The sequence below is a fragment of the Boleophthalmus pectinirostris genome, unplaced genomic scaffold, assembly GCF_026225935.1.
Source record: "Boleophthalmus pectinirostris isolate CB_2022bp ecotype Guang Dong unplaced genomic scaffold, ASM2622593v1 HiC_scaffold_20, whole genome shotgun sequence".
Taxonomy (NCBI): Eukaryota; Metazoa; Chordata; class Actinopteri; order Gobiiformes; family Gobiidae; genus Boleophthalmus; species Boleophthalmus pectinirostris.
The window spans coordinates 29328401-29341732 of NW_026571153.1; the positions used below are offsets into that span (position 1 = coordinate 29328401).

General features: G+C 41.1%; 1 protein-coding gene across 1 annotated transcript; it reads left to right on the top strand.

Moving 5' to 3' along the window:
* The first annotated feature begins 837 nt into the window (after positions 1-837).
* On the top strand, positions 838-12314 carry wrap53 (WD repeat containing, antisense to TP53). Its single transcript, XM_055156652.1, has 11 exons — positions 838-1016; positions 1974-2353; positions 4485-4662; positions 5274-5369; positions 6225-6333; positions 7791-7879; positions 8522-8745; positions 9324-9535; positions 10024-10127; positions 10527-10670; positions 11048-12314. The coding sequence occupies exons 2-11, from the start codon at positions 2110-2112 to the stop codon at positions 11259-11261; spliced, it is 1614 nt and encodes a 537-aa protein (XP_055012627.1). The 5' UTR covers positions 838-1016; positions 1974-2109; the 3' UTR covers positions 11262-12314.
* The last annotated feature ends 1018 nt before the right edge of the window (positions 12315-13332 follow it).

Below are 13332 nucleotides of genomic sequence, written 5' to 3' on the forward strand. Positions count from 1 at the left end.
CTCATTCTAACGTGTTAAACATGCACATATTTCAATTATTCCCTGTACTGAGTACCAGTCTACGGCACTCGATTGGCCCTCTGCTTCGTGTGTGTTTAGATATGTGGCCCTTGATGAAAAAAGTTTGGACTCCCCTGCTCTAAACTAACAACAAAACTGTAGCACTGTAACTAATACAGTAAATACCAAAAAATACTTTTGCTGATATATCGATACAGCAGCTCACAATATCAATACAGTATCATCATATTAAACAATACGATATATCAATATTTTGATATTTTTCACACCCCTAATCATGACAGAAAGGGTTTATGCTGAAGTAAAAAGTTCTTATAATGCCAAACCTATTAAACAATGACAGAATTCCAGGAAAGAAAAGCAGTGTATGAACAGTAAGTTTGCATTTACAATTTCACTTACAATTTACTGTATTTATAAGACACAAAATATAAATTAAAACAAACAAAACTGAATGCATAGTTCATTCATCCCAGAGCACTATATCTTTCAAAACATAAAACTTTATACTCTTTTTTAAAAGGCTTCTACAGTGTTAGACTTTTTTTTTCTTAGTTCTTATCTTTATTTTTTTTAAAGATGCTATTTTTCGTTTATGGTCGTACAAACTAATAATAATGTTAACGAAGGCACGAACCACATTGAGAATGAAAAAAAATTTTGGGATTTTTTTTTTTTTTTTTTGTATTCATTTATGGTACAAACTAATAATAACGATATTGAATTGAATGAGCTACTTTACTCAATCTCAGCGCCTCTCTCGCGATATCTCCATACAAACGCAGTTGTTTTCAAATGAGTCTCGCGAGACCTCCAGACACATGGCAGCGCGGGGGAGTGTTTACAACTTGTGACGAGCTTTGGAAACTCTGCAAATAAACGTTTATCAAATCACACACGCACGTCTCAAGTTCACAGTTACCTTACAAAAGAGGACAGCGTGCGAAGAGAAGCGTCATTGGCCTTAACGAGCCAACATAGCGTCCCTAAAAGAGGTATTTTAGCATCGGCGTGCTAATGTGGCTAATGCTAACAAACATGGAGTAGTGAGTTGTGTTTGTACTTTTGTGCACGAAATAGCAACGCGAGCTCGACCGAATGTGAGCTGTGCAGTCCTGACACGAGTGCAGACAAGAAACTAAAATATAAATGTGAAATTAGAATAGTTTGATTCGTATTTTGAACAACGTTACGAGGAAAAGTTTAGTGCTTTTGGTAAACAGGTGTCTTTGCACTAGCGCTGTCGCCATTTTAGCATTTAACAACGTATTTTTAGGATAAACGGATGCAATTGTTGAGGAAAATGACCCTTTTCCTCGCGTGTTCGTTAGTTTCTGCTTAGACAAAAAAATACACTTGAAACAGAAATAAAGTCGAGATAATTTACTTATTCCAAAGTCATACTTGTACAAGGAGTCTGTGCTGACATTCCCATGCAGAGACTGAATATTTACGCCTATATAATGATTTTTATACACAAACTATAGTGGGAGGCGACCATGGTTTAGACTTAGTGCCTCTTCGTTGGTGCACAGGTCAGCCAGGCCTCTTGGCACGTTGCACAATCTTCTCCGATTGTGACAAGGATCCCCCGGATTCATCTCACTGCCCTTACATGAGCGTCTTGCTGCTCTGATCAGGGTGATGAGTTGTGAGTCAGCATATCCATATCAATAAGTCCTTGCCCTGTTTAGTTAATTGATTAGACATATAGATAGAAATAGAATATCTTGTACATGAACTGAAACTATCTCTGCATCCCTCAGCTGTAATCAGGTCCCTGTTTTCTGGGTCATTGTATAGTGAATTATAATAGTACAATAATCAAATGTAGCAGTACATCAGTTACACACCACCTAAGCCTAGTTATTTATCCTAACACAATAAAACAATTTGCAGTGTTGTTATAAATATGCATAGTTTTTTAAAATTTATTCTTATGATTCCACCAGGCTCTGTGCTGTGATGTCCTCTTCCCCCGGCCGCCTCTTGCAGCCTCTCTCCAGACTCAAGCCCAGCAGCAGCCCACCGGACCCGCAGCGCGTCTGACCGGCCTTCCTCCATCCAACCCCCAGTGCCGGAGGAGCGATGGATGAGCCCGGTGGCGGAGGAAGCCCGGGTGGAGGCAGAGGTGGAGACGTGGCCGTGACCGAGGCCAGAGCGGAGGCGGAGAACGAGCCGCCATCACTGCAGCATCCCTGGGCTGCGGAAGAGGAGCCTTGTGCACCCAAGAAAGCCCGCCTGGACCAGGGAGAAGGTGAACAGGAGAGTCAGGAGAGTCAAGAGAGCCAGGCGCCAGTTCGAGATGATGTGCAAACTTTGACACACCTGGGTATGTTCTGTGGGTAGATTCTGTGACTGAAGTTTTCACAAGATTAACATTTCAGACTCTTATTTTGATACTAAGTGACAGATTCAATGCTCAGTAACGATGACGTTGACATTTAAAAACTTTTAGAATGTGCTTTACAACATTATATTGTAATACTTTCTTTTCTTTTCCCATGTGGTCTTATATGTGTGTAAGCCCAGGTAGGTTCCATAGTGGTCCATGGCTTTATACTAGTCTGTGTGCTCATATACTTGTTCTGATACAGCTCAACATCATTCTAAAGCTGTTCAGGAAAGGTTAATTTCTGTCTTGTCAGTGGGACTTTTTTCGTACTGGTACTTGCTCAAAAGAGTATTTAGTTTCAATGGGTTTAGTATTGATTTAGTATCTTATTTTCAATATGTTTGAAAACCCTATCTGTGGATAGACAGTATTGTTTTAGACTGTGAATAGGGCTGTGACAAGACATCAATAGTATCTACTTTTAGTGCTGAAAGAATCGCTAAGTGATTGGGTGACATGAAGTCTACTTCAGAGCCACTGTCACTTTCAAGACAGTTTTCTGTTATATTTATACGGCAGGATCTTTTTATTACCTCCGCCAAGGAGGTTATGTTTTTGCCGGCGTTTGTCTGTTTGTTTGTTTGTTTGTTTGTCTGTTTGTCTGTTAGCAACATAACTCAAAAAGTTATGGACCGATTTTGATGACATTTTCAGGATTTGTTGGAAATGTGAAAAGGAAGAACTGATTTAATTTTGGGGGTGATCCGGAAGAAATCCTGGATTCTGGATCACTTTGAAATTTTAATTAACATTGTGGTAAATGGGGCCAAAAATTTTGTTTCTCAATATCTCGGTTAATTATTGACCAAACCCCATGAAATTTGACTCAGGGATGGACAATGGGATCCTCTTTCATATTCCAAAGGCTGATCCGAATCTGATCCAGAAGACTGATTTTATCGCAATTTATATAAAAATGGGGGTAGTCCTTGGCGGAGGTCTGCGCTCTCTGAGTGCTTTTCTAGTTGCTCCTATTTTCCTTTGCACAATATAATTTCAAGGGCCCATATTACAAGATTTTGTGATCTGTGTTATAGTTCCTCATCACAAACCGTTACCCTTGTAAATACACAGTTGTGATTTGTCTCATTCACACATTTTGAAGATTTGGCATTTTTTTGGTATTTATATGTAAAAAATCAGATTAAACTCATTATTCACACATTTAATCTGTCTTTATGTCTGTCCTGCAGTGAATGGTCTGCAGCAGAAAGATAATGGCATTCTACTCACAAACATGAGGCTGAAAGGAAGACACAGTCTGGATAGTAATAATGCACTTGTGTTATAGCACTTCTGTCAGTCGTGTTGTGATTCTGACAAAGTTTCTTCAGCTGCTTTTGAACTGTATGCAGAAGGTGGGTAAAGTGTCTTGCCCAGGGATACAAAGCCAGTGTGCTGGTTGCAGCTTTGATCTATCTGAGGCATTACTCTGCCAGGGAGCACTTTCACAACCAGGTGGAGAAATGAGTACATAAAATGACTGAGGCTTGAGGAGATGCAGTTTAATACAAACTTAACTTGAAATCCCAAACTGTACTTTGCCTGACTCACATATCTGGTCAGTCTTCTACAAAACATGTGACTATGGTTGGAATGTAGATGCATCACTGTTCTAACTCAAAAGGCCCTGTGCTTGATTGTTACTGACACAAAAATGTGAAAAACAGAACTAGTTAATTTAAACCATTCACTTACTTTATGCATTCTCAGCATCCTGATTATTCACAATGATGATTGTATCAGTGCTTTTCACAACTTTCAGAGACCAGAGTGGAGCTTTGCTGTGACGGTAAAGCTAACAACAACTAGCATGAGTAACTTTTTCTCATTTTAGGACAATCACACGGTTTGTATTTACTGGATGCAGAGAGTGCACGGCAGACTTTTTTATGTACTTCAAGAGCTGATTATATAATCTATCTATCTCTGTCTTGGTTTCTATCTGGGGCATAAAAAACATGGGATCAAACTGGGTATTGGGCCTTAGATTTCACAGCTCTTCTCCTCAGTGGTGCACCTTGAGCACAGAAATGATCATTTACATGTATCCTTACTGTTGTTTTAGGAGTACCAGAGTCTGACAGTGCATCTGCAGCAGAACTTTATGTGGAGGTCAAAGGTGAAGAGGAAGAGCATCATAATGGAGCTCCAGAGCCAGAGCAGGGGCCAGAGGAGGAGAGCCCCAAAGAGCAGGAGCCTGAGGGGCAAGAGGAACCAGAGGATGAGACCAGGTGCCCACAGCGGTAAGACCCCGGGAGCCATGTGTTTCATGTTGTCAATCTTTATATTTCTTTCATTTTTGGTAGTCATGGGCTGATTGGATAAAGAAAACATTTTTAAATAATTATTTTTTGAGTTGATATTTGGCTTGTGGCTGTGGCCAATTATCTATATGTGCCAATACAGATATTTCACCAAAAATAAGATAAATCTGTGGATGTTGTTATGGATTTTAAGTTATTGTAAAGATCACAAATAAAGTTTTCACTTAAAAATAGTAACCAAATGTATTTTACTGGGATATAAAATATGAGTGTCAGCCACATACACAGCCATGTAACACTCTTCTATTTTCATTTTTACCATTAATCTGTTCAAGAAGTATACTCAGAAAATAGAGAAGCACCAAAATATCACTATTGAATATTGATATTGAGTATCTGCATCAGCCAATACTATATCAAAGAATCCATATCGGCTGTTACAGATACTGGGAGCGATATATCACCCATCCCTAATTTTTGTCTTTGTGACACTATTTTGACATTTTTGCATATTTTTCCTTGTCAGAACCTGCACAGGTGTGAACAAAACTGTTATGACTCCATTAAGAGCCTTTTCTTTTTGTTTGCAGTGTTGAGTTGGATTTCTCCCAGAATCCTCAGATGCTGACTGGCTCCTGGGCAGAGTTCTCCTCTTTCCCTGAGAATTACCTGAAAGGCTGCAAATGGTATTGCTACAGTTTTACATAGAGTTTGTGTTCCAGAACGTTCTGTTTCCCTTTACTTAACTGAGTTAATAGTATAAGTCTTTGATCCAAAACTTAATTAACAGTGAAGATGTGTTCTTTAGTGTTCAGTGGTGGAAAGAGTTCTGAAAATTTGCGTTCAACTGAAAGTGCAGTTAATTGGGTAAAAATGTACTTACTTAAATGTACCAACATTTGTACCATGCATAAAAAAGTACTAGCTACTTTATTCCACAATTTTAGGTGAAGTTTAGATGTTTGTTAAATACAAAATTTGGTCAGTTGAACAGTTTAAAACTGAATGAAGTTGTTTTAAACCACAGTCTGTGTATTTCCTGAACTTGGGCAGGTCAGGCAGGCTATGAGCTGCTGTTTGTAGACATAGAAAAGAGCAGAGAAGAGACATTATCTACTCAGTATGTTTTTAAATGTAACTAATTATAAATACATGATTACAATTAGGTCACCTTAACACATTCAGAGTCAGAGATATACTGCAATAAACGATAATATTGAAACTACTTCATGTCCCTGATACAAGAATGCAAGATAATCCTTGCAAACCATTTTTGAATAGATGGTGTCATTACTGGGCCTGAGCTGTAACAGATGAATAACAGAGGGATCCAGTAATGAGCCAGAGAAGTTAATTATTCAACCCTCTGCAGCTCAACTCATATTACAAAACAAAAATAGCCAAAATCTCCCACTTTTACAAAAAGTTGTACATATGATACAATGGTGGTTGTTACAGATCAGTTAGTAATTTCTAAATATCATAACAGTGTATATATACTCTGTACAGTACTATGCATAAAGTACATGTTGTCTCCCCAGGGCCCCGGATGGTTCATGTCTGCTGACCAACAGTGCAGACAACGTGCTGCGTGTGTACAACCTGCCCCCAGAGCTGTACTCCACCAGCTGGGAGCTTATCCCAGAGATGGTGAGGCCTTCATGGGCTTTTTAATTTATTTATCCATGTATTTATTTGATATTTCTTTGACTATTTTAAGAGAGAGACGGAGAGAGGGGCCCAGTGATTGAAAGCTTTAACAATAGACGGATGACTTGTTTATCATTTGTTGGGCGACAGTAGCTGAGTTGGTTGAGCGTTTGTCCACTGACCCACAGGTTGGCAGCGCGATCTCAGGTCCGTCTTTGTGTCTTTGGGCAGGGCACTTAACCCACCTCAGGCCCCCAGTGTCTGTGTACACTGGTATGTGAATGGAATGGTATGTGAGTGCCTTGAAGGTGGAAGGTGGAAAAGTGCTGTATAAAGACCATTTACCATTTGACCATCAACACAACAGATGCTCACAGCCTGAGTACAGAAAGTGTCACTGTCTGTGCAGTTCACATGTAGTTGCAGTGTTAGCTAGAGCTGTTGTCAGCACTAAAACACTTACATAAGTTATGATTCTAAATGAACATTAGTGAGTGGGATACGACCTGTTACATGATGAGAAGAAATGTCTCACTAGCCGGACAACCACTTACACCTATCCCCGCCCCCAGGAGAGTCTGAAATCTGCTGAAATCCTACAAGACACTTGCATGATACAGACAGGACAGAGACTTTTTCTGCAGGAGACATGCACAGTAGAGCGTGAAGTGACGTAGTCTGATTATCCCTCTATATTTACATTTCCTTTTACATTTCCTTTTGATTGGAGCAGGGGACGGGGTTGTTCTGTCTTGCTTGCTGTAGGTGTGTGTGTGCTTTGGAAATAGAAGAAAAACAAAAAAGTGAATAAAATTCATTTTTGTATCGCTATAGGGATATCAGCACTGTTGATGTGTCAGTGCATTCTCTCAGTCGTGCTGGGTAGAAAGTGACTCAAAGTTTTTCATTTGGACACTGTATTTTGAAATGGAGGCTTTTCAACTTCTATCTAAAAGTCATTTTCATTCTGAAGGGACAGGACTGAGAAGCTACAATTGATACTGCCCTGAGGGAGGAGTTATAACTGAAAGTGCCCTGTCCTTGTTTACCTAATGTGTTTCAGGGCAGTATACATTCTTGTTTCTCTGTCATGTTTTTTTTAGACTGAAAATGCTCGAAAAAAAATGCCAAAAATAGTTTATGTTGAGATTCTTCTTTGGCTTAAATTATGGTCACTCTAGCTGAGCCTGGTTTATGAGACTGAAATGATCACAAAATAAACCAGACTTTGACAACTAATCCTAACGTATGGATTAATCATGATGGAGTATGAAACAACTGTCTGTTATGTGTACGCCAAACCAAGGCCGCACAAGCGTTTTGCCCAGGTTTGATCCCCTACCTTTTAGCAAATGAAATTGTCCTCCTCTTCTGCTGTCATACCGGTTTCTCTCTCTCCCTCTGTGTGTGTGTGTCTGTGTGTGTCTGTGTGTCTGTGTGTGTGTGTGTTTCTGCAGAGCCCAGTGCTGCGCATGGCTGAAGGAGACACCATCTACGACTACTGCTGGTACCCCCACATGAGCTCTCTGGATCCAGACACATGCTTGTGAGTCACACACACTGCATCTCATTTAGACTGGAGCTTCAGTATAGCTACACCATCATTTTGGTATGAGTTTGTAAACATTTAAATGATTAACATAAGACTTCATCTTCACCTCGTAGAGAGTGAGAGTGCCACCTGGTGACACAAAGGTGCTACTGTTAGTTGTAGCTACTGGATCCAAAAAGGGGTGTATGGAATTAAATTATAAAGAACAAAATGCTACTTCTCCATCAACAGCATCCATAGAAGTTTTTTTTTAGCTTTTATATCTGTACTATTGTAGCCGTAAAGGAGACGTGCTTTTTTGTAGTCCTTAGTAATAAACGTCGCATACATAGATAATTTTGTTGAGAAATGACTTCCTGTTGAAAAACAGAAGTCCTGGTTGCATTTGGTTCTAGTAAGCAGTCATTTTTTTCTTTTTTTTTTCTTTTTTTAAAACAAGTTGGTAGAGGGAGTTGGGTGGAGATGGGTTGTATGTGTAGGACAATACTGAAACATTGCTGAATCAGTCAAAACATTACCCATTATAACATGACTAAAAGCTCATAAAAGTAAATTTTGCTGAATATATTCTTTTTTAAAATCTTGTATCAGTCCGAAAAGTAGAATGTTGGTTTGTGCTGGTTGTGCTGTGTGCAGCCTGGCCAGCAGCAGCCGTGATAACCCGGTGCACGTGTGGGATGCCTTCTACGGGGAGGTGAGGGCCAGTTTCCGTCCATACAACCACCTGGACGAGCTGACGGCCGCCCACTCCCTGTGCTTCAGCCCAGACGGGGCTCAGCTCTACTGCGGCTTTGACAAGATGGTCCGAGTGTTCCACACTGAGAGGCCCGGGAGGGACTGTGAAGAGAGGCCCACTATAGGTCAGAACATGGACTCATATATAGACTCACACACGCACAAGCACACCTCCGTCACTGTGAGGGCAGGATACAGAGCATGAGGGGTTTGGCCACTCAAGAAAATAAGTGTATTTATTATGTTATAGCAGGTTCACATGTGTCACTGAAAAAACAAAACAAATTGATTGGACAGTCATGTTTGATCCTGGCTTGAAAAATACAGAGATATCCATCTGGATTTGCCAGTGTTCCCCCTCACACTAGTTGAAAATATAAGTGGTATACTACTCCATATTAATGTTACAATCTCTTTTTCATTGTCAAGTTACTCGGTGCAAGTGCTCCTATTTTACTTTTTCGTAAAAGTGAAATAAGTGGCCATAATAGTTGAATGCATTCATTTATTCATACATTACTTAATGATTAATGATAATTCTACAGTGGCACACTTGACATCAAAATATTGTAGATTTTTCACAGTATATAATGTGATTTCCATCTATGCCATGTTGTTAAGTAGTGTGACCAGTGCCCCCTCTAGTGGACATGTGTTGAATCACAGCTCTTGTGTGTGTGTGTGTGTGTGTGTGTGCTTGCAGTGAAGAAGCAGGGTGTTGGTGGGATCATTTCGTGCCTGGCGTTCAGCCCCTCTCGGGCCCTGTACGCCTGTGGCTCTTACTCCAGGGGTCTTGCTGTTTATTGCTGTCAGGACGGGACCCCTGTGGCTCTGCTGCCCACACGCCACCGCGGGGGCCTCACCCACCTCCTGTTCTCTCCTGATGGGAACTACCTGTACACCGGGGGACGCAAGGTTTGTGTTTGATTAGAGCAGCTGTAAATACTATTGGATGCGCTATACATTTTCTCAAAAACTATATTTTCAAACATGCTGCTGATTTAGATTTTCTAAAATTTAGTTTAGTTTAGAGACCGGGACAGAGTACAATACATATTAAATTTAAACAGGGGGTATTATGCCAAATTGACATCTCTTCTCCTGAGCCCTGTTCAAACCCTCCTACTCCCCTTCCTATGGTAGATTTGTTTTGGAGGGGAAAATACATGGCACTACATATAAATATCCCACAGTGTGACACAGTGTGAAATGTTTCACACAAATATAAAAATATAAAGGTAAAGTGTTTAAAGGCGCTCAGGGCTCCACCTGTTACGGCAGTCAGGGCAGTCAGGATCTTATCTGCTCCAAAGGGTAGAGGTGTTGATTTTCCAAACCTCTGCACAGCATGTGTCTGTGGATTGTTAACTTCACTAGCTTTCCAAACTTGTGTGTTCCACCAGGACCCAGAGATCCTGTGCTGGGACCTGAGGGAGCCAGGCAAAGTGCTGTTCTCCCTGCAGAGGAACGTGGCCACCAACCAGCGCATCTACTACGACCTCGACTCGTAAGAACTAAGAAACTACCTATGATATATAGAGGAGCAAAGGCTTTCTCTGTCACCTCTTCAGCTCTAGTGACTGTCCTCAGTCAGTGGAGCAGTGCTTCTGTGTGTCTCAGACCTGTGCTCGCCATTGCAAAAAGACTCAGAAGATCCACACATGTTAAACCTGTTGATTGACTGTCAGAGATTTGCTTTATCACAGTTTATTACTGTGAAGAAATCATCCTGTCCTCTCAACAGAAAAACTGGGTTCAGATAGTAAGTACTGCAACAGCAGTACAAACATGCCCACTGTTTGTGTTTATTTTATGTTTGTTTCACTTTTGTAAAGATGACTTTTGACACTGACTGTGGAGCTGTTGATTGTAACTTTCTGGTCCTCCTCTTGTCTCTTGTGCTCAGGTCGGGTCGGTACTTGCTGAGCGGGGACACTGAGGGCCTGGTGTCTGTGTGGGACACTCACTGCACCCCCTATGGGAGCACAGAGGAATTGCACCCTCCACACCTCACTTTCCAGGCCCACTGGGACTGTACCAACGGAGTCAGGTACACTGCCATTCATCTACTCTCACAGTAGACACTGCAGGGACAGATGGGATAAAACCCTATGTTTAGATGGTTTTAACTGTACTTTTACTTTGATATACATCTGAAATATCCAAAATTAATTCAGGGACATAAACCTGAATAGTGGTTGGAGCGATAGGGCCCAGCCGCTGGTTGGAGCACCGATCACAGAGCAGCACTGAGGTTTGTGCTAAGCCAAGGGTAAAACTGCTAAATGAATCAAAACAAATATGGTGACAAACATACTATCGGTAATCAGTGCTTAAATGACCAGCCTAATGTACCAATGTTTTCTAAAGTGCGGTGCGGCGTCCTCTCACCCCCACCCCCTCTTCTCTTCTCTCGTGTGTGTGCAGTGTTCACCCGTTCCTGCCGCTGTTGGCGACCTCCAGTGGTCAGCGCCAGTTCTCGTGGCCCAGCGACAGTGAGGGAGACTCGGGCTCAGACACAGACGTGGGAGGGCATCCGGAACGCAGGCAGGAGAACTGTGTGTGTGTGTGGTGGTCCGGGTCCCCGGGAGCCGCCTCCGAGGACCCCAACACCAGGACCCAGGGGCCTGACACGGTCTGAACTGTAACATGGATACTATAGGACTTTGTGTACGTGCGTGTGTGTGTGTGTGCGTGTGTGTGTGCGTGGTGTGTGTTACTGTAGTGGAGCTGCCTATGGAGACTGCTCTGGTCAAGTGCCCTTTGCTTTGCTCTGTGACACTCTGTGGGGCTGCACTGTTGGGGGCTAAGTCCAATAATAATTTAATTCATGAATACATTTACGCAGCACATTTGAACCACATCCAGGAGATTTTTTATTTGAGAGAATAGTTAAGGTAATATTATTTTGTAGACGAGTAAACCACAGGGTCAGCAGCTTTTATAATGAGAATACACACTACTTCAATACTTTCTACATGAAGATATGATTTACAGCAGGGCTCCATGCATCCTGGACATGAAAACTGCATGGATTTGCGAATGTCCTGGAAAATATCGGTTTTGTTTCTAGATTACTGCATATCAAATGATTAGACTCCAGTCATACTTTTTCCAGTTTGTACTTTGCCTTGAAATATCCTAAATGTGAAGTTATTGACTAGATCTTGGAACTCACTGTATTACAACACAAATCAGCATTTTAATTTCATTGCAATTGATTTTTTCAGTAGTAAGTCTTACATTGAGTTATATCAGACCCTGCTCTCTGTATGAAATTACAAAATTACAACATCAGAGTTTCTCTTTGCTATTGCCATAAACTGTGCAGCCCTGCTCTTCTGCCAACGTTAATGTTTTTAGCCTTATTTTCTGTGTGTGGAGGCGCACATCCAAAAGTGTATATTTTTGTATTCTTCTGTGTGTGTGATGGAACAGTGGGCGTCTCCTGTCTCTGGTCACACCGCTCCCAGAGCAGGTCACATTGTGTAGTGGTGAATGGCCATATACTTTAACACGGATACTTGATCCAAATGTGGACATTGGTGAGTTTTCACAGTGGGCCAAATATGGGCAAAGGAAGGACTCGCTCTGCCAATAGCTGTTGCACAAATGAACTCTTTCTGTTTAAAGTATCAGTATCTCTTGTGTAACTGTATGAAAATAAAGGCAGCTCTGACGTGTGCCTTAACAACTGTGTGTGTGTGTGTTCTTTTCATATTTAATTTGCTTTTCATCGCAAATTAAAGAACAGTGTGAGCGATTTTGATTTTAAATTTCAAAAACTTTTCCCCAGATATGAGGGTAAAGATGTTAAGATCAAATACAGCCTTTACTGATAACTATTGTAATGAAGAGTTAAATCATTGAGCATGATGGACAAGGTGGTGGTTGGTTCAAGACGATTCTTCTATCAGAAAGCAGAATGAGCCTAAAGCCCAGCACCTGCACCAATCCTGAGTCAGTGCTAGTGCAGCCTCTGCAGCTCAAGGAGGGAATTCTGGAGGTTCTGAACTTCACATGAGGCCTGAACATAAACTGAGAATGAGACAAACCTGTTTGTGTCCTGTCCTCTATAACGCAGTTTCAGTTGTGATCGTAATGCCTTTTAAAAACAGGAAGTGCAGGCTGAAAACATCCACTGTCAAATGGTCAATAGAACAGTTAGACAATGTAAACAAGTAAGAGTACTATTAAAATACTATTACTCATGTAGAAGTACAAAGTAGTGGCGCAAGAAATGACTCAAGTAAGAGTAAAATAAATTAAAGCCGCAAGGTGCCCACCGCACCTGCAAACGCCGCTCCTCACAAATGCCACTCTCCGCAAATGCGATGCCCCACACTAACACTAATATCTGTAAACTCCAGCCACAAGTCCAACTGCTAGCCCAAACCCTAATGCTAAGCCCAACCCTAAATGTAATCCTAACCTTAAACCTAACCCTAGTCATAACCCGAACCACAGCCCCAAATCCAACTCTAACCCTTGTCATTACCTGAACCCTAACTCCTCACCTAATCCTTACATTTTTCTAAATTTGTGTGCCAACAAATTCTCCACTAGAAAAATTGTATAGTGCACCTTTTAAGTGTTTTTAAATGAAAGAAATCTGAGTGATTTTTGAGTGAAAAATGCCCCAAGTCACTAATATGTTTTTGCTTCCTGTTGTTCATAGAATTTAATCCCCAAATTTGGTGCAGATCTGATAA